Source organism: Seriola aureovittata, chromosome 2, assembly GCF_021018895.1.
Source record: "Seriola aureovittata isolate HTS-2021-v1 ecotype China chromosome 2, ASM2101889v1, whole genome shotgun sequence".
Classification (NCBI taxonomy): Eukaryota; Metazoa; Chordata; class Actinopteri; order Carangiformes; family Carangidae; genus Seriola; species Seriola aureovittata.
The window spans coordinates 16,561,276-16,583,115 of record NC_079365.1 but is presented as its reverse complement, the minus strand read 5'-3'; the positions used below and the strand labels follow the sequence as shown (position 1 = coordinate 16,583,115).

Here is a 21,840-nt window from a genome sequence, read left to right as displayed (position 1 = left end):
ATATACTATGACCTTTTTTAGCCTGGATACCATTTTCCTTAGCACCTTCCTAGACTTTTATGTCTTAGAGTGTGACTATGATGTCCTCTTAAGCACTAGCATCGTAGTGCAGTGGTTAAAGCTGTGGACTCCCAATGAGAAGGTGCAGAGTTCAAACCCCACTTGGAAACTTTCTGCAAAGTACTTTAATGAATCCCATTTCCCTTTGAGAATATACAGCTATATGTGGCTTCTAGGCTTGAGTACACCAAGACATTTTTATGAAACTTACTTACTACACTTATTATACTATGAACTTTTTTCACGTTTTTTGCCATACTATACTATGTTGTTTTTTTGCTTTTAGGGCCTTATTATACCATGACGTATTCATACCTTGCGATAATATGACGTTTTCTGATGATTTTATGCTTTATTATATTTTGTAATTTTTTCAATTTTTTGCCATGCTATACTATGTCGTTTTTTCACGTTTTTTGCCATACTATGCTATGTTGTTTTCTTTGGTTTTTAAGGCTTTATTATACCATGACGTCTTCATACCTTGCGATAATATGACGTTTTCTGATGGTTTTATGCTTTATTATACTTTGTCATTTTTTTGAATTTTTTGCCATACTATACTATGTCGTTTTTTCACGTTTTTTGCCATACTATATTATGTCTTTTTTTTTTTGCTTTTAAGGCCTTATTATACCATGACGTCTTCATACCTTGCGATAATATGACGTTTTCTGATGGTTTTATGCTTTATTATACTTTGTCATTTTTTAAAATTTTTTGTCACACTATACTATGTCGTTTTTTCACATTTTTTGCCAAACTATATTATGTCATTTTTTTTTTGCTTTTAAGGCCTTATTATACCATGACGTCTTCATACCTTGCGATAATATGACGTTTTCTGATGATTTTATGCTTTATTATACTTTGTCATTTTTTCAGTTCTTTTTGCCATACTATACTATGTTGTGTTTTTTGCTTTTAGGGCCTTACTATGCTATGACGTCTTTATATCTTACTATACTATGAAGTTTTTCTATGTTTTTATGCCTTATATACTATGACCTTTTTTAGCCTGGATACCATTTTCCTTAGCACCTTCCTAGACTTTTATGTCTTAGAGTGTGACTATAATGTCCTCCTAAGCACTAGCATGGTAGTGCAGTGGTTAAAGCTGTGGACTCCCAATGAGAAGGTGCAGAGTTCAAAGCCCACTTGGAACTTTTCTGCAAAGTACTTTAATGAATCCCATTTCCCTTTGAGAATATACAGCTATCTTTGGCTTCTAGGCTTGAGTACATCAAGACATTTTTATGAAACTTACTTACTACACTTATTATACTATGAACTTTTTTCACGTTTTTTGCCATACTATACTATGTTGTTTTTTTGCTTTTAGGGCCTTATTATACCATGACGTATTCATACCTTGCGCTAATATGACGTTTTCTGATGGTTTTATGCTTTATTATATTTTGTCATTTTTTCAGTTTTTTTGCCATGCTATACTATGTTGTTTTTTCATGTTTTTTGCCATACTGTCCTATGTCGTTTTCTTCACCTTTATACAGTTTTTTTTTGCTTTTAGGGCCTTATTATACCATGACCTCTTAATACCTTGCCATACTATGACGTTTTCTGATGATTTTATGCTTTATTATATTTTGTCATTTTTTCTGTTTTTTTGCCATGCTATACTATGTCGTTTTTTCATGTTTTTTGCCATACTATGCTATGTTGGTTTTTTTTGGTTTTTAAGGTTTTATTATACCATGACGTCTTCATACCTTGCGATAATATGAAGTTTTCTGATGGTTTTATGCTTTATTATATTTTGTCATTTTTTCAGTTTTTTTGCCATGCTATACTATGTCCTTTTTTCACGTTTTTTTGCCATACTATATTATGTCAATTTTTTTTCTTTTAAGGCCTTATTATACCATGACGTCTTCATACCTTGCGCTAATATGACGTTTTCTGATGGTTTTATGCTTTATTATACTTTGTCATTTTTTAACAATTTTTGCCATACTTTACTATGTCCTTTTTTCACGTTTTTTGCCATACTATACTATGTTGTGTTTTTTGCTTTTAGGGCCTTACTATGCTATGACGTCTTCATATCTTACTATACTATGAAGTTTTTCTATGTTTTTATGCCTTTCTATACTATGACCTTTTTTAGCCTGGATACCATTTTCCTTAGCACCTTCCTAGACTTTTATGTCTTAGGGTCTGACTATAATGTCCTCCTAAGCACTAACATGGTAGTGCAGTGGTTAAAGCTGTGGACTCCCAATGAGAAGGTGCAGAGTTCAAACCCCACTTGGAACCTTTCTGCAAAGTACTTTAATGAATCCCGTTTCCCTTTGAGAATATACAGCTATCTGTGGCTTCTAGGCTTGAGTACACCAAGACATTTTTATGAAACTTACTTACTACACTTATTATACTATGAACTTTTTTCACGTTTTTTGCCATACTATACTATGTTGTTTTTTTGCTTTTAGGGCCTTATTATACCATGACGTATTCATACCTTGCGATAATATGACGTTTTCTGATGGTTTTATGCTTTATTATATTTTGTAATTTTTTCACGTCTTTTTCCATACTGACCTATGTCGTTTTCTTCACCTTTATACTGTTTTTTTTTTTTTTTGCTTTTAGGGCCTTATTATACCATGACCTCTTAATACCTTGACGTTTTCTGATGATTTTATGCTTTATTATATTTTGTCATTTTTTCAGATTTTTGCCATGCTATACTATGTTGTTTTTTCACGTTTTTTGCCACACTTTATTATGTCGTTTTTTTTTTGCTTTTAGGGCCTTATTATACCATGACCTCTTAATACCTTGCCATACTATGACGTTTTCTGATGATTTTATGCTTTATTATATTTTGTCATTTTTTTTGTCTTTTTGCCATGCTATACTATGTCGTTTTTTCACGTTTTTTGCCACACTTTATTATGTCGTTTTTTTTTTTGCTTTTAGGGCCTTATTATACCATGACATCTTCATACCTTGCAATAATATGAGGTTTTCTGATGGTTTTATGCTTTATTATATTTTGTCATTTTTTCAGTTTTTTTGCCATACTATACAATGTCGTTTTTTTTTACTTTTAAGGCTTTATTATACCGTCATGTCTTCATACCTTGCGATAACATGACATTTTCTGATGGTTTTATGCTTTATCATATTTTGTCATTTTTTCAGTTTTTTTGCCATACTATACTATGTCGTTTTTACACATTTTTTGCCATACTATACTATGTCGTTTTTTTAACTTTTAAGGCCTTATTATACCGTAACGTCTTCATACCTTGTGATAATATGACGTTTTCTGATGGTTTTATGCTTTATTATACTTTGTCATTTTTTAAAATTTTTTGTCATACTATACTATGTTGTTTTTTCAAGTTTTTTGCTATACTATACTATGTCGTTTTTTTCACTTTTAGAGCTTTATTATACTATGGCGGCTTCATACCTTGCGATAATATGAGGATTTCTGATGGTTTTATGCTTTATTATATTTTGTCATTTTTTTCAGTTTTTTTGCCATACTATACTATGTCGTTTTTTGTACTTTTAAGGCTTTATTATACTGTTACGTCTTCATACCTTGCAATAATATGATGTTTTCTGATGGTTTTATGCTTTATTATATTTTGTAATTTTTTCACGTCTTTTTCCATACTGACCTATGTCGTTTTCTTCACCTTTATACTGTTTTTTTTTTTTTGCTTTTAGGGCCTTATTATACCATGACCTCTTAATACCTTGACGTTTTCTGATGATTTTATGCTTTATTATATTTTGTCATTTTTTCAGATTTTTGCCATGCTATACTATGTTGTTTTTTCACGTTTTTTGCCACACTTTATTATGTCGTTTTTTTTTTGCTTTTAGGGCCTTATTATACCATGACCTCTTAATACCTTGCCATACTATGACGTTTTCTGATGATTTTATGCTTTATTATATTTTGTCATTTTTTTTGTCTTTTTGCCATGCTATACTATGTCGTTTTTTCACGTTTTTTGCCATACTATACTATGTTGTGTTTTTTGCTTTTAGGGCCTTATTATACCATGACATCTTCATACCTTGCAATAATATGAGGTTTTCTGATGGTTTTATGCTTTATTATATTTTGTCATTTTTTCAGTTTTTTTGCCATACTATACAATGTCGTTTTTTTTTACTTTTAAGGCTTTATTATACCGTCATGTCTTCATACCTTGCGATAACATGACATTTTCTGATGGTTTTATGCTTTATCATATTTTGTCATTTTTTCAGTTTTTTTGCCATACTATACTATGTCGTTTTTACACATTTTTTGCCATACTATACTATGTCGTTTTTTTAACTTTTAAGGCCTTATTATACCGTAACGTCTTCATACCTTGTGATAATATGACGTTTTCTGATGGTTTTATGCTTTATTATACTTTGTCATTTTTTAAAATTTTTTGTCATACTATACTATGTTGTTTTTTCAAGTTTTTTGCTATACTATACTATGTCGTTTTTTTCACTTTTAGAGCTTTATTATACTATGGCGGCTTCATACCTTGCGATAATATGAGGATTTCTGATGGTTTTATGCTTTATTATATTTTGTCATTTTTTTCAGTTTTTTTGCCATACTATACTATGTCGTTTTTTGTACTTTTAAGGCTTTATTATACTGTTACGTCTTCATACCTTGCAATAATATGATGTTTTCTGATGGTTTGATGCTTTATTATACTTTGTCATTTTTAAAAAAAAAATTCTCATACCATACTATGTGTCTTCTTCACTTTTAGAGCTTTATTATACTATTACGTCTTCATACCTTACTATACTATGATATTTTATTGATGTTTTTATTGGTTATTATACTATGGTGTTTTTCACGTTTTTTGCCATACTATACTATGTTATTTTTTTTTTTGCTTTTAGGGCCTTACTATGCTATGACGTCTTCATACCTTGCTATAATATGAGGTTTTCTGATGATTTTATGCTTTATTACACTGTCATTTTTAAAAAGTTTTTGCCATACTATACTATGTCGTTTTTTTCACATTTTTTGCCTTACTATACTATGTCGTTTTCATCACTTTTTATACCTGACTATACTATAATGTTTTGATTACTTTTTATGCTTAACTATACTCTGACTCTTTTATGACTTTTTATGCCTTACTATACTACGATGTTTTTATGCCTTACTATACTGTGACATTTTTCTGACTTTTTATGCCTTACTATACTATTACGTTTTTATGCCTTAGTATACTATGCATAATGTTGACATATGTGTCACCTATAAGAGGATATAATCAGTTATATTAGTATAAAATCAATCCACTTTTTTAAAACAAAATCCTTATTGAAATTATATATGTTTGTATATGATTTTCTTAATTTTAAACATACATGTCTATCTTTTATATTCACATAAATAATATGAACATATACTAACAGGCTATGGGATGGATGTATATTAATGTAACATATAATGTAAACAGACATACTAAAAATACATGTTTCCATTAGCTAGACATACATGTCAAAACACGATATAGGGTTTCATATCTAAATTTTTACATACATAAGCTATGATTTTACCTCATATGTACACATATTTCATATATGGAAAATTCAACACATGTACATATATTACATTTACATATGGGCATTCCTGAATGTAAATTCAGATATTATGCCATGGGGGTAATCTGGCCACACGTCTCCCCACTGGAGTGGGGGAATCTATGAAATAGTGCATTTCTATCTATGTACAGCACTAATTAGTAAAATCAGTCACACCAGGAATAGCTACACCGAGAATAGCTACGCAATTAATTCATAATACTATGTATGTATATATATATATATATATAGAGAGAGAGAGAGAGAGAGAGAGAGAGAGAGAGAGAGAGAGAGAGAGAGACATGACAGTTGTGCAATTTAAAATGTGTGTGTCTTGTTTGAAGTGTGCAGGTTAATTAGGTTCCCTTGTGTCCCTTGTTGTTTTGTATATACATTGTTGCCCATAAAGTTGGAATAATTTTGTTTTCAGACACAATTCTCTGTTTATTCCTATTTAAATGCATCAGTAATCACTTTTGACCAGGTGCAATGATTACATTATGTGTCCCAATTACCCAGGTGAAATGAAATAAATCACACTGTCACAATTATTTCATGGAAAGAGGTAAAAAATATTTTATTCCAACTTTCTGTGCAACAGTGTATAAGAGACAGAGAATCTTTCTATTCTTTTTACTTTATTTTGGTATTTATGATTGTGTATAATTGGTATCATTTATTTAGTTTTTAAAAGTTATGATAACCTGTTAGTTAGTTTGTGCAGAATAGTGTGTCTGTATTGTAGCTGGATGAGGGGGGACTGAAGGGGGTATTTGCCCAGGGCACCATACAAGCTAGAACCGCCACTGGAAGAAAACTCTGTTTTTCTGCTTAATTACTTTTTAACTTCTTCAAACTTTCATTCTTTCTGCTTCACTTGGATTTCGTGGTGTCTTTTATGATGAGAGGAAAGATTACTCTGAAAATAATATAAATAAAGAATATTTGTCTAATTAATTAAAAATAAGTAAAACCTTTAACAATTTGCAGGTCTTCTTGGCTTTAAAGCTCTGTCCTTTAGTAAATTGGACTGAGGAGCCTTCTACTGTATAGAATATTATGGTTGTATGAGGATTTGTGAGACCATCTGCACAGGGACCACTTTACATCTGTTTAATTATTAACATGAGTGGTGATAAAAAAAAAAATCATAAATCAATGATGAAACAATAACAATTCAGAGCTGAAGTGAAAAATATCAATAGCATTTAATCACCAAAGATATAAACATTTAAATATCTATTTTGTAATGTGACTGACAAAATCTTTACAAAGTTAACCTTCATCTTCTGCAGACTGCTTCACATCGTCTGTACAAAAATGAGGTGGCGTTGGAGACTGGCACAAAGAGAGGAAACTGTCCCGAGTAAACGACAACGTCAGCAAAACGAAAAGCAAAGTTACAGCAAAAACATTAACATTCTTATCTTTTGATACTCAGCAAATAAAATGACATAGACATACAGTAAATATATATATTTTTGTTTGTTTTGCAGATTTTCTTGTAAACTGCTTATTGTGCCCACACAAGCTTCAATCACATTCAGTTCCTTTCTGCTCAATACAAATATTCTTCACAATACCCAAATAAATCAATCATAACTAAAATAATAAATATATAAATTAAATAAGCAACATTTAAATCTATTTTATAAACAAAGTTCATTAATCCCCACACATGCCACTGCCGTGTTTGGTTCTTGTACAGCCTTTAAATGCATAAATCATTATCAGCGTTTTTATGTCACTTGGAGACATTTTTCATAAGTAAATGACAAAAGTTTGATCAGGCAGTATGTTGCTCATAACTCTTAACATCTCTGTGCTTTTTACTTGCGGCAAAACACCTAAGTTGCAAACACTGACAGTTATTGTAGGCTTCACTGAAGTCAAACTTTCAGCTTCATTTGTTTACACACAGCAAAGAGCTCTGAGGCCTCCACATCACCCGAAATATCCACAGAGGGCGCCATCGCGTCTCCCCAGAGTGATGGAGAGCTGGATGCGGACAGGAATGTAAAATATCCATCAGGCTATGTACACAAATCTGTAAATCGTCCAAAATATCATGCAAATAAATACTGATAATTTAAAACAAAACTACAACACTGACCTCAACAGTAGTAATATATTGTAGGCTATAAAGAGTTCCACAAAATGTCTTTCCGTCAATGTACAACAGTGTTGTTTGAATAATGCAATATGACCCGACTGCAGGTCTCAGAGTAAAAGCTTTTTTTTTGTTGTTGTTAGTTTTTTGTTGCAGTGGGTTTTTTTTATTTTTTAACTGAGGTCTCCAAACAGTGTTGAGCTTTAATCTGTTTCTCCAGGTCCCCACCATGCTGGGGTACAGTAGAGAAGCACAACAGTAGGTATACTGTACATAAACATTCACTCGTTTCCTAATGGAAAAGTACATGTTTCCAACAGGCTTCAAATACAGAATATACAGTGTGCAGATGGGACGAAGTAGAAACCTATGAAAATGGATAGTGTCTGTGCTTTGATTCAAGGCTGAACCACAGTGTAGAGAGAAACGACACGAAGCAGAAGGGCAGCAGGGTTTGTTCTCATCGCATCGACAAACATCTGTCCATGAGAAGGCAGGAGGGGAGGCCAGCTGCTCAACACACTTCTGTTGTGCTCTTTAAAAATCTAAGTTCATGAAGAGCATTTTTTTTTTAAATATATAATCGCTGACCAAGGAGTCCATTTAGAGTTGAACCATAGCAACCCTTGAAATTCAAGTGTGTCTGTCACATGGCCTGCAGGATGAACTTCCACAGCTAAGAACCAAATGTTCCTGCCATCCAAAACAAGTGCAACAAGGCACTGCAGGGTGGAGCACCCTGGCAGACGGGGGGGAAAAAAATAGCATTTTACAAATATTTTGTCAGAAAAGCTTTTTAAAAATATCTCCCACTAACTCTGTAACCAGAGTGAGGGGCTGATAAGTCACTGTGGGAAAATGTTTTCAGGGTTTTATCATGCATAACTCTTTATGGATACACTTTGAGGTCACAAAGTCTCTACCACTGTCAGTCTTTGTTGCTTTAAAGTGGTTTAAAGTCCTCCTCCACTCAAAATAGATTTTCTTGCTTTTACCTAGATGTTTGACCTCCACTGTGAAGAATGATGTATGTGCAGAGTTCGACACTAGAAGGCAGTTTTCACATTTCACAAACATCTTTTGAAGAGGGAAAATTTCATTCTTTGTAAATCAGACTTTAACATGTGTGTACACAAGCATGATTTGTGACATCATAATTAGTTTGGGGCCAATAATCAATAATCAACTCCCTCCAGTGTCATGTGGAAACTTGGATCCTACATATATTGAGAACAGACTTAATAGTAAAGTAGGAGATGACTTGTGTCCAGCAGTTAAACTTTTGAAGCAAAAAAGATTTGCATTTTCTAAGAATCAGGATTTTTTGATGAGGAAGAACAATTTGTTTCTGTATGTCTTACGTGTTTTTAAACATCTTTAAAAAGATTGTTTGTCATATTAAACTATAAATGGAGTTTGGTAAAATAAATAAATAAAGATAAAAAAAAAACAAAAAAAACCAACTTGTAGCTCATGTAGTAATGAGCCCATACATTCAGCACTGGGCAGACAGCTCACTGTGACTAAACTGGTAAGTCTTACAGCTCCATCATGTTATAAAAAGTTGAATCAGACATCGCTGTGAAGACGAGGTATGCATGATAAAATGAAAATATTCTACCACAGAGAATCATCACTTTCAATGAGACATCAGGGGAATCTCAACTCAGGGTCAAAAAGCATCACATACTAATAATATATTGGTAACACCGAAAGCTGTTCAGAAGCTACATTCCCCATACAGAAGCATACATAAGTGCATAAATTCAGATTTGACAAATAGTGATGATACAAGATACAAAAACAGGGACAAAGAGCTTCCCATCAATCAAACAACAAACACATTTAAAAACATGTCGGCCACACACAGACGTCTGCACATTGTGTGCTATAGGACTACACAGATAACACTGCATTTGAATTACTCTTCATTTGATCACAAAGCAAATATCACTGCTAGAATAAAGTATCCAATTATAATAGAATTATTGCATTAAACACTGCGCAGTGTCACCTGCTCTTAAATATTATAGTCAATTGAGGATGCACTTCTACTCAAAATCAATGAATGTTTGATGATTTTGGTCTTCTGTTTGATTTTTACATCTTTTAACAACCTCTTACTGGAACTGACTGGAAGCACTTCAAGATCATACCCCGCATCTGTGGAAGCATTTCAACAACACAAACCCTGACTTAAACAATCTTTGTATCACAATTAAACTACATGGATGTTTTATCACTGATGTGTGTCATGAAAAGTCACAAAATCTTGCTGAAGGTCTAACACTGGTATAACTCATCATACTGGCTTTTCTGATCTGTTGTCTCATGTGTCAAAGTGCTCTGAGAAAATAATTTTAGGAGAAAAAAAAAAAAAAAACTCTTCTCAATCATCTAACTTCTGTCAGAAAATTCTGTCTGTTGGATTTAAAGAGATTTAAGAGACAGAGAGTACTTGAAATGGCAGCAAGAAATCATTCTGGGTCACATATGATACAATTTATAATACTGAAATTGTCTTGGCAAAGGTCAGAGGTGGACTGAAAGACACTGAAGTGAATGTGAGGTTCAGGCCCGGATCTACTATTGACTAGAAACAGCTCTACGTGCATTACTCCTTTATGTACAGCAACAGTTACCAGGACCCCACATGCAAAAGAAAACAGGAGTAGATAATTCATTTTAAGCCAACAAAAGCTAAAGTTGCCACAAGCAGTGTCTGAGCGAACTACAGGTGGGACTTTGAACCCTAAAGCTAAACCAGCAGCCAATTCTGTCTATTTATTGTCTATTTATTTACATGCTCATGCTGCAGCAGTTATCTCAATGTGTGGTGTGCACATGTAAAATTGTCATTTGTGGAAATGCCGAGGACTGCTTTACCCAGGAGTTGTACTGTATGAAAACTTTAAATCCATACCAACAAAAATTTAAATAAATTACAGCAGATTCAGAGTTGTTTAACAATACTATACAATCAAAGATCTAAAAACTCAGAATAATGTCTCATGAAAGCAGTTGAATCACTCAACTGTGAAATCCTCTGAATAAAAACCAGGCGTGTCCAGCTTTGTATTTAGATGTAGACCATTTAGTATGCTACTGTCTTTGGGTGTATTGTTGTGGTTGCTTGTACTTTACTGAAGTATTTCCACTTTATGCTATTTAAAAAGGTACCATGTGGAGTTTCCGACCACTCGTAGAGCCATGCTTTTCTAAGTGGGCCCTAGTTTTGAACTGCGCATGTAAACAGAAGCTTTAACTGCACAGAGCACTTTTAATTATTCAACTTCACTATATTGTAGAGAAAAATATTGGACTTTTTACTCCACTACATAATTGACAGAAGTTCTTACTTCTCATTTTACGATTTTACACAGAAAATTTTATTAAATAGATTGTTACAGACATAATACTCAGCAGTGTATAAAGTAGTGAAAATTAGCTCCATCTTGACGAGTTACAACATCAAAATGCTGCTTCCATATTAATATGTTAGGGACTATTTTATTTATTTTTAAATTTTGACTTTTACGTAATACAAAGTATTCCTACGGTATGATATGATAACCTCCCTTCAGTACATCTATTCCAGCAGGTTGCTTATTTATTGGCCTATTAAAAGTATATTTAGGCTGCCTCCCTGACTTTTTGCGTGATTCATTATGTGGCTGAGCCCATGTGCAAAAAATTTCAAACATGCTTGTCCTAGTGTAAGTAGCATGCACACTCAACACATTCTTTACCTATATTTTGCATTTAAGCCCTCAAACACCAACAAATGCATATGCAATAAGGCAAAAAAATAACAAAGAGCTGATCCAGGTACTTTTTTACCACTAGCACAATGCATCGTGTGCTTTTTGTAGATTAAAAAAAAAGAAAAAAAGAAAAAGGATTTTGCAGTTGCTGTTTGATCTGACCTTCAGTAGATCCGAGCCTTAACCCAAAGAGATGAAAGATGTTTGCACGTGTCAGAGATGAAAGAGAGGCAGAATAAGCTGAATAAAGAGAAGGACTCCTATGGAGGACTCCAGAGAATGACCCCGTCCACACTCTGACGTGTTTTCCTGCAAAGAGAGTCAACAATAAATCCTCTTTTCCAGAGCAAATGGAGCAGTAGCACTTGTGGTTGTTTGCACTTCATATATGGAATCTGTGCCTCAGCCTTCAGCATGCTATGGAACATTTCAACGACAGAAAAGCTTATTTTTCAAGCATATAAATTACAGTAGTGATTATTATCACACAAAGAATAATCTAGCACAGAGACAATAGTAAGGATTAAGACACAGAGCAGCCAAACTAGAGTAGATAAATAGAGTTTTGGTTACTCTCCAAGTTTCAGGAAACTTTATGAAATTCTGTTTGTAAGTTAGTCTGTGCTTTATTAGCTTGCAGACTAGCTATCTTGGTTGACAGCTGACTTCTGCCACATAAGCATTAGCTAACTAAGATGAGCTCATTAATGTAGTTCCTTTAAAAAAAAAAAAAAAAAAAAAAAAAAAAAAAAACTTACTACGGCATGTTCATCACCATATAAAAATGAGATGTAACATTCATAGATTTATCTATATTGAGTCAGATAATGTTTTTGTTTTTTTCCAGGAACTACATAAATGATTTTCAGGTTTTCCAAATGTGTAGCTACAAACCATGATAGCTAAGTAGAGAGTCACTAACAAATGGAGTTTCATAAAAGGTTGGGAGGACACAGATCTCTGAGTGGCAGAGGTTATCAGGATAACAAAAAACAAACAGCAAACACACTGAAATTTTCGGTGGGTAAAATGAAGTTATTCTTCATGTGATAAAAATTTCTCTACAAAATATCATTTATATGCTTGGAAAACATATATTTCTATGGACAGGTGTTTTCTGTTGTTTTGTAGCAGGTAGGCTAAATAATAGAAACACATCTCTGTATGATGCAACAGTTCAACAGCACCACAGTCTACATCGTGCTCCAAAATTATCATGGAGATGAATCAAAACATCTCTAAAACAGTCTCAATAAAAACTGAACATTATAACCTTGATGTAGAAGGATTTATTGCAGGATTGTTGTATTCGTTTTAGCGAGTTGTTCCTAATAACTTGTCAATCAAGTGAACATACTTACTAAGGCACTGTAGTCAAAGCAGGAAGTCGGGCCTTTACGATATCGTGCGTTGCTCAGTACTTCACATGGATTCTCCTCCTGAACTGTTGGTTTTTACTTAAGGGAGGTAACAGTAACAGTGGACTCAACCTGCCGCACAAGATGGATGAACTTTCCACCCTCAGCACAGATTAAAGCACCACAGAGGGTGTGAGCACAGAAAGGATACACTCCGTCCTCACCTGGGTCAATCTCTCGATCTCACAGGAGCTGCAGGGAAGCGTCTCAGCAACAACAAAGAGCAGGTTGGTGTTTTCTATCCGCTTCGCGTGGAACAGCCTACAGGAGACAGTGATGGATATTTAGCTGATTCCATATGTACAGTGCAGGTCTGAGGGCACACTGCTAACATATTCTGCTGACGCTCCAGAAAACACACCGTGAGCAGTTTCCACAGTCCTGCAGCACGTTGTAGGAGTTGGTGGTGTTTGTGAAGTAGAACTGGCTCTGGATGGTCACACAGCTGCTTTCTTTTGTCTCAAAACCTTCAACTAGGACATCATCTAAAAGGCAAACACACACATAAACTCAGTATTTTATGTGGCATTTGTGAAACATTCCTAAAGCTCATCATTTTAGTTTTAGCAGTTGTTGTTGTATTTTGGTTTGCATTCGTTTTCACACAGATTTTATGTACATATTCATCCTAAAGTTGTTGTTGTTTCCTGGTGCAAGAACACTGTTGTTGAGTCCTAATTTACTGGGGACATTAAAAATAAGGAAATAAGGAAAAATAAGGCCAAAATGCAAATAAACTGCTGTATATACTTGGAACACTGATTTTTGATTGATTACACATATTTTTGTGGATTTTGCTTTTTAAAATAAATCTATTTATTATCCTTTTATAATCAAACTAAAAGCAATTAATCCATCACTTCATGCAGATATTTCCACACACACACACACACACACACACACACACACACACACACACAGATTGAGTTGATGCTTAACCTTGGTAGAGCAAGCTGTTGTAGGCCAGTCCATACAGTAGCTGCTGGACCACAGACCTGAAATAGTTGTCACATTGCACCTTGTTAAAGAAAAGTATGTTCTGGAAACATCAATAAATTAGAGTTTAACACATGTCATGTGCTACATTGACACTCAGCTGAAAATAGTCGAGCATGGACCGGTAGCTGCCAAGCATGAAAAAAAAAATTCCTTCCTGGTTTCATGTGCAGAAGTCTGGACACAGTTAAGATTGTTGGCAGCTCACATGCTCCTGGTGCCATTTGATTTGCAGTAAACAAAGTCTCACCATGCCACTGTGGACGTCCACCAGGCCAAGCTGAGGATGTCAGCAATGGACGGCTGCAGACACAGAGTATAGTAAGAGATCAAAGCAGATGTTAAACTGTCCCATAGTCTAAAATCTGCAGTCCGTCTCTTACCACAAAGATGCCTCTCGGTGCTGCACCGGTGTGGCTGCTGCTGACTGGTTCACATGCAGACTGGTAGTGAAAAGACTGACGGCGGGAGAAAATAGAGTTGTTGTAGAGCGCGTGCATCAGATAAGGGTCCACATCACCAAAGAAAAGACCGATCTGTGATGGAATGAAAGAAAGGAAAGACAGGTATATTTGGGGAAACAGCATCACATGGTGGTTTAACATAAAGTTTATTACTGGTTTCCATTTGTTTCATTCTCCTCCTGGGAATTCAGCTGAGCTGAATATTTTATTGATCCAGTGGAGAGACATGATACAAACATGCAACACTTCATCGTCTATCATGAAAACAAAAATGTGTCTGGGTTTATCAAAACCCCAAAAACCAATTCACTAAAAATCTGAAGGAAGAAAAAAACATCCAAGGACATACCTTTTTCCAGTGATCTCTCTGATTGGACATAACCAGAAACCCACCATCATCAATGAGATAGCAGAGGAGGTCCTACAGACAACAGAACAACACAGTTAACATAGCAGCATCTTTACCTGTTTAGTATATCATTGAACAGCAGCAGAAAATCTCAGGATAAAGGTTGGCATGACATCACTAGAGAGAAAACAGCAGATTGTGAAACTGAAAATTCAATATCTTAACACATGCTGCAGGATATTTATTAACAGTAAATGGATATTTAATATTGCAAAAAACAACTTTCTAATTTATAATTTTTATAGAAAAGAATTTTTATAAAAAGTGATTATTTCTGTATATTTGCCCAAAGTTTTCTATTTATTTAACGTCACAACAGAATAAGGCAAATCGCTGATCTAATATCAAGGTTCCAGGACTGAAGAGGATTTTTGAGATAAATTAGTATGTGTGAAAAGCTGTTATAATCTCACCTCATAGATTTTTTTTTCTTGCTTTTTTATGCCTTTTTAAAGAAAATACAATTTTAGGCCTCAATATTTGACCAAAACACTTGTTAAGAAGTTGTTTCCACAGGGTAATATGGTCCACAGTCTCATAACCTGAAACATCCTCACCCTCTTAATCGTCCATACATACAGGCAGCACTGTGGATTGTATAATTTGCACTGGAGATGTGAGCATTTACAAGGGCTCCTTTTATCTGTGAGTTGACTGCCTGAATAGGACCCTCAGTAAAAAACAGCTAAACCTCTAAATTTAAACTAATTTGCCACAGTCCAGTGGTTGTGTTAATATGAGAGTAAAATAAATGAGACAAAAAGGTTCTTACATCAGTGTTCACTTCACAGTCCATTTCGCAACTTCTGGATGGTCCGCACTGTTTAACAAAATGTGTAATGAGACAATGTCACTTTTGTTGAAGTAAATTCAGTTTTCTTTGGGTGATTAATGATTATAAGTAAAACAGTGACATTGTGGTGAACCTTGTGCGAGCCCTGACGACTGTCTGACACGTTGCTGGCCAGGATCTTAAACTTGTCGACCCATGCTTCCATGTCCAGCTTCACTCCAACCACTGAATGATGAGATGCACAGCAGCAGACCAAAAACAGTAACAAGGAGGCAGCGCAGAAGTAGCTGAAATATACTTTTGATAATGCTGAGAACCCCACATTGCTCAATATACCACATCAAGTTGTGACTTTCCACGTGAAAGTGTTTTTCTTACCTGCGGGTTTGAGCAGTTTGCCTCCTAAATTAACCTCTACAGCGGAACTGACCAGAATTCCAAGAGTGCCGTTTTCTGCACCTACAGGGTCGTCCAAAGCTGTTCATGAACAAAACGTGCAATTAAAAAGCTGATGACAACTTACAGTCGTATGTCACAAGCGAATAAATGCTGAATTTATCATTTTGAGTTCAGGTTTAACTGAAATTAACCATCATTTTGCAGTTACTCACAGGATCTGGGTGGAGCTCTGAACATGTAACCTCTGTTGTCGAGGCTCCGTCTATAGTAATTTGAATTAAAGGGTTCAGGATCTTCCTCCCATAATTCAGCAGCTCTGTTGTACAAACACAACACAAATCATTAAATGTTATATGGAAAAAAAATAGATAGAATATTTGTGAGATTTCTCTGTGTGAATTTTTAAGTATATCAATCTTACTCACATGTTGGGGAAAACTCGCGTTATTCCACCATCTGTGGATGCAAACACAGCCAGGAAGCCGTACCTGTAAGAATCAGTTTTGACTTAGAAAATTCAGTGTTTTGCATGATGTGTCTCTTTCTCAGAGGCACATTTTTTTGCCACGGTAGATGGTGTGTAAATACACTGTACAGAGCAACAACAAGCTCACTCACGAATTCAGGTCCTTGTTCTTCCATACACGAGAGGCCAGCTGCCCAATAATCCTAGAATCCAAAATCAGGTTGTGGATGAGGCTTTGGTCACCTGAGACAAAAAGACAAGCAGATAATCTCATTGGTGTATCTGCGGTGCGGCAGATAAACTACTGCTGAAAGCGGTTAGAGCACATGTAACTCACACTCATCAGATTCTGGAGAAATATCCAGAATGAGCGAAAGGAAGTTCTGCAAAAACTGGGTGTTGTTGTCAGAAAGGTGCAGACGCTTGCAGTACTCCCTGCAGAGGGAGAACATAAATAAATAATGATGTTTTCTTTACTAACAGACAGAAGAAAGAGTGAAATGAAGAGAGGGAAGGGAGAGATCAGAGTCACCGTGGAGCCAGAAACACATGTCCTGATGATTCAAAGGAGCTGGGCAGCAGCGACTGCATATCTGTAACACAGAGAGGTGATGTTATATTTTTCATGTCATCTATTGTATATCTTACTTCTCTATATAAAAACAGATATGTGAGAGCGCTGCCTCGCTGGTACTCACACTGGAGCTGCAGCATCACATCACTCAGGTCTGCCTGGATGTAGTAATCATTGTAGGGGGGTAGTACCAAGCCAAGACTGCAAGGGGCAGCATCCCAACAGGAAGGCGCATGAATGAGGAGAGACAGGGAGAGGAAGGGTCTTATGAGTGAATCCATCCCTGTGTGCAGCACTCACCAGGGCACAGCTGATCGGGTATTATTTATAATGCATAACATCGCGGCCACTCACCTGTAATCTGTGCCGTTGATAGGAGTCCAGGTGTAACCCCTGTACACCTCATCAATGTAATTCTATAGTAAAAGAGTTATTTCAATACTCAGTCAAAGTAAACAGGCTACAGGTTACCCAATTTTACTTTAACATGTGTGCAATGTCGTTTTGTGGAGGTGTGACTGTGATTTTTTTGCAACCTGGGTTTTAATATTGCAGTTTTTCCCATCTTATATAAGCAATGATACATTTCACTGTCTGCTGAGCCCACAGAACACAACCCTCATAGATTCAATTAACATAATCTGTGATGATATCTTTTAATATAGGCGCTAACACTGATGACACTGATGCAGTGTTTTCTTTACACCAATAATATTTATAAACACAACAAATGGAAGACAAATGGGTTTATATTTTCAACTTCGAACGGTAGAAAAAAGTGATAGTTACAATATGTTTTTACACCAACATGGACTACAACAGCTAGTGAATGGATCACGTGGTGAGAGTGTTACACAGTTACCTTTACCACTTGTTTGGAAATGAAAGCATAGTGAGAGTTAAAAATGATTTCTCCAAATGTATCATAACTTACTCCACATAGAGTTGTGTGCAGTGCTCAGTAGAGTAGGACAAAGGTGACTTAGAAGCAGCTCTGCAGTGATTAATATTTCAGCTTTAAACTTTTGGAATTTTACATTTTGTTAAACAGCATTGTAAATCTATAAAAGTATGTGGTGTCACCAGGTCTACTTAATGGTAACCAGCTGTATTGTAACTGAGACATCTAGGCCAATACTGCAACAATAAGAGGTTACCCCAGATTAGACCTGATAAATAAATGCTGTTTGATATGTCACTGAACTCTACATGAGAGCTACAGTCAGACTAAAGAGGTGAAATATGAAAAGCTTTTCAAAAGAAAAATTACGTGCCTCGTCAATCGACTTGATCAGTGTTTTGACCTGCATGTCCCCTGGTCTTCCATCAATCATTTGTCGGCGGATCTAGAGCATGGAAACACAGTGTTATAAGTTATAAGTTACCTGCACAGGACCCTGCGGACTGGTATGCAGATTGTCCCGAGGCAGATAATGTTGCTCACCGGCCCAGGAATAAATTTGAACATGAGCTTAACAAACAGCATGGAACAGAAAACGCCTGAAACTTTTTCGGTTCCACTTGGCACTAAGTGCTCACCTCCTCTTTGTTGGTGTCCTCCACCTCTGCGTCTAGGAAGTCCAGCGTCACAGGTTCAGGGAGGTTCACAAGCTGAAAGGAGTGAGTGCGAAAAAGACATTTACATTAGAGTCACATCGCATGTAAAACAGGTAAAATAGCATGCTGATCATCAATGAACTGTAGTCAATCTGTACCCAGTTTAAATGGACCTCTAATGGCTATTCCCACTGGTTCTCAAAACAACTATCCACAGTGTAAATTTAATGCTTTTTGCCAGGTTAAATATAGATCACCTTTGGTTGGAGGTTAGGATGTAGGAGAAGATATCCATTTGGATCGATGGCAAATATGTATCCGTTGGCTCCAAGCTGTTTAGGAGACAAAAAATGAGACATAATGTGTGATACTGTGTTTGTATTGTCCATTAAAAATAAAAATGAAGAAATGTGTGACTGATAGTGGTGCTAATGGGATGTACATACATTGTAGCGTGGCGTCAGTCGCTTTATCTCATCAAGATGCACGTCAACTCCCATGACACCTAATATCAGCTGATTCTGGTAAGACAACAGCAGCAATACATTTAAATAGGAATAGGAATAGTTCAGGATTTAGGAAATACCTTGATACCACTCTTAGAGCTCTATGGTAAGTATGAAGCAAAGTTGGTTATTTCGGCTTAGCTTATCTTATCTTAGTTTAGTTTGGCTAATAGTCCAGCAAATAACCTGTGTCATTTTTTCCCTCTTCTTTCCTCTTTATGCTAGGTTAAGCTAACTGGTGGTTTAAAATTTACTGTACAGTAATGAGTAGTATCAGTCTTTTTATCTAATCGTTAGAAAATATTGAAATATTCCTCTAAAGGTTGCCATTAAGTATTCTGTCATATTACACAACAGAGCTAAATCCTGCCTTTGAAATGTTGCATTAGCAAACAGAGAAAGTGACCGTAACCTGCAATATGTCAATATGTAATAATGTAATATGTAATAACATAAAAACACTCAGCCTGACATGTTACTACCAGTTACCTGTGAGTTTCCATCCATGGTGAGATTAAATACAGGCAAAGTCCCAGTTACTACCATGCCAAGACCCTGCAGGTTCAAATGACAAACCCCAAATAATATAAATCATGAACTTTTCAGTGTGTGCAATGCGTTTACTATGTTTGATAAAAATCCACCCAATGGAGTCTCACCAATGCATCCTGATACACATTGGTCCACTGAACCTGTTTGGCATCGCTGCCTGCCAGAACCATGGGGCGCCCCAGCACATCGAGGTACTCCTGACAAAACAGAAGAGATACGTGACCGGCTTGAACTTTAAAAACAAACCAACATCTGCAGGGTGTGAGAATGGGCGTGCAAATAAATGGAAGTAGAGGTAGATGTCTACAAAGTGAGTGAACGCCACAAGGAGAACTAGAAACAGTGAACGGGGATCAGCTGTGTCAGAGGCACTAGACAAACCCACCTGGGTGTTAATCCTTATAGCACAGATGGAACGGATCTCAAAATAGTAACCTGGCAAGCAACAGAGAAAAAAGACAAACAGAGAGAGAAAAAGAGAGAGAAAAAGAGCAAGTGTGAGCGATGCTATTAGAAAAAAAACAGAGTGGTGCTCATAAATATTCCAGATTTTACTAGATGCTACTAGACCCAGTGACTCAGCCACTTAAATCCCACAGACAGGAAGCTTAAACAGGAATACCACTCACTTTTAAAACTGAGGTATCTGTGTTTGTACAGTTCAGTCAAGACCATTAGATCAGATTATCTCAAATCAGGATTTTTAAATGTAAGATCTGGAAGTAAGTGCACAGCCACTCCGATTACAATTTTGGTATTTTTGGCGTCAAAATCGTGACATCACTTTGCTCTTATTCTTACAATTAAGAAGAAGTGCCAAATGTTCCCAAATATAAAGAATTGCTCTCAGCTCCAAAGTAATTTAATAATAAGGTCTCTCCTTTGTAAAAACAGCAACAATTAATTTTTAATTTTATATATATATATATACCAAATAGCATATCTAATATTGTCATCATAACTATAGGAGGAAACCTACTATACAATATAATACAATACAATACAATACAATGTTCTTCTTGATGTTAATCATTACAAGGTTTGCATGAAACTGAGATGACTGACATCACCTTTGTAGGCCTGCTATTGGCCGACTCAGGGCTTGACAGAGGGCATTTTGGGTAGTTATTATTGTAGTTCTTAATCTACAACACTGCACCTCTTCTGCAGTCAGGAGTGAAGAATAGACTTAGACTATGTTAAAATTAAATTTACATTAACTTCTTTATACAAAGTGTCTGTCTGATATTTTACTACAAATTAAATATATAATACAAAGTTCAATCAAATGTTTATTCATAAGTATTATTATTAATTAATAAACACAAATTGTCTGATAAAATGATGTGGGCCATAGTCTTTAACAGTCAACAACACAGAATACCAAATAACTGCATGTGCCATCATTGGCTGTGAAGCTGACTTATTGTAGGAACTGATCTGGGGTCAGTGAAGCCTCGGATAAAAAAATGTTCCCCCTCAGCTTAAATCCAGCCAGTCATGTCAGAATAATAGCAAAACCTGCATGCAAAACTAAAACACTGTATAAACAAAGGGCAACTCTTTCAGTATTCTCTGTGTCAGTAAGTCAGTGCCCCTGCACGAGCAACAACAATCCTCACAAACACGAGTTCTTCTGGAAAGATCTCTCAGTTGACAGCACATCTGATCTGCATGAACATAACTGACCTCTGCGTGAGCGAACAGAGTATGGACACTGGACTGCTCACAGGCCCATTAGTAGGATCAGTGTATGTACATTTGGCTCAGTGATTTATTTATTTATTTATTAAGTGCACTTCTAGGCTTCAATTAATCAATATAAAGTAATAAAGTGATAAACTCTTCTATAGTATGGACTGATAGAGTGGGCCTATTATGGGAATGAATGAAGAGATAAAGAAATACATGTGCTCAATTTACTGCTGATACTTTACATGTGGCAGGAAAGCACAGCCAATATGTATCACGGTTTTAAAGTCCAACTTATAACAACGATCCAGTGTGGACTCAGCACAAAAAGTAAGGACTCTTTCATTTGCTTTATTATTTTGGAGTGTTGCAAATGAATTACAGACTGCAGACTTACCCTCTGAAAACCCTCTGGAGTCTCCTTTTTTGTGATAAAGGGGCAATTGCATCCGTATTGTGTAGTTTTCCTAATTTACTGC

At 35.6% G+C, this 21,840-nt stretch overlaps 1 protein-coding gene across 1 annotated transcript in view; it reads right to left on the bottom strand.

Moving 5' to 3' along the window:
• Positions 1-6,845: 6,845 nt before the first annotated feature.
• The window catches only part of LOC130183926 (voltage-dependent calcium channel subunit alpha-2/delta-2-like), a 37,947-nt gene continuing 22,952 nt past the window's right edge, over positions 6,846-21,840 (bottom strand). Inside the window, exons 14-38 of the mRNA XM_056399659.1 lie at positions 20,055-20,104; positions 19,777-19,866; positions 19,607-19,672; positions 19,058-19,132; positions 18,869-18,943; positions 18,594-18,665; positions 18,329-18,400; positions 17,409-17,470; positions 17,179-17,255; positions 17,013-17,073; positions 16,818-16,915; positions 16,633-16,723; positions 16,440-16,502; positions 16,227-16,330; positions 15,994-16,092; positions 15,749-15,840; positions 15,595-15,642; positions 14,763-14,834; positions 14,333-14,485; positions 14,200-14,252; positions 13,893-13,948; positions 13,315-13,438; positions 13,105-13,214; positions 12,897-12,979; positions 6,846-11,844 (exon numbers count right to left, since the gene is read on the bottom strand). Of these exons, the coding sequence (XP_056255634.1) occupies positions 11,749-11,844; positions 12,897-12,979; positions 13,105-13,214; positions 13,315-13,438; positions 13,893-13,948; positions 14,200-14,252; positions 14,333-14,485; positions 14,763-14,834; positions 15,595-15,642; positions 15,749-15,840; positions 15,994-16,092; positions 16,227-16,330; positions 16,440-16,502; positions 16,633-16,723; positions 16,818-16,915; positions 17,013-17,073; positions 17,179-17,255; positions 17,409-17,470; positions 18,329-18,400; positions 18,594-18,665; positions 18,869-18,943; positions 19,058-19,132; positions 19,607-19,672; positions 19,777-19,866; positions 20,055-20,104 (2,042 nt within the window). The 3' untranslated portion in view covers positions 6,846-11,748. The remainder of the gene's footprint in view (positions 11,845-12,896; positions 12,980-13,104; positions 13,215-13,314; positions 13,439-13,892; positions 13,949-14,199; positions 14,253-14,332; positions 14,486-14,762; positions 14,835-15,594; positions 15,643-15,748; positions 15,841-15,993; positions 16,093-16,226; positions 16,331-16,439; positions 16,503-16,632; positions 16,724-16,817; positions 16,916-17,012; positions 17,074-17,178; positions 17,256-17,408; positions 17,471-18,328; positions 18,401-18,593; positions 18,666-18,868; positions 18,944-19,057; positions 19,133-19,606; positions 19,673-19,776; positions 19,867-20,054; positions 20,105-21,840) is intronic.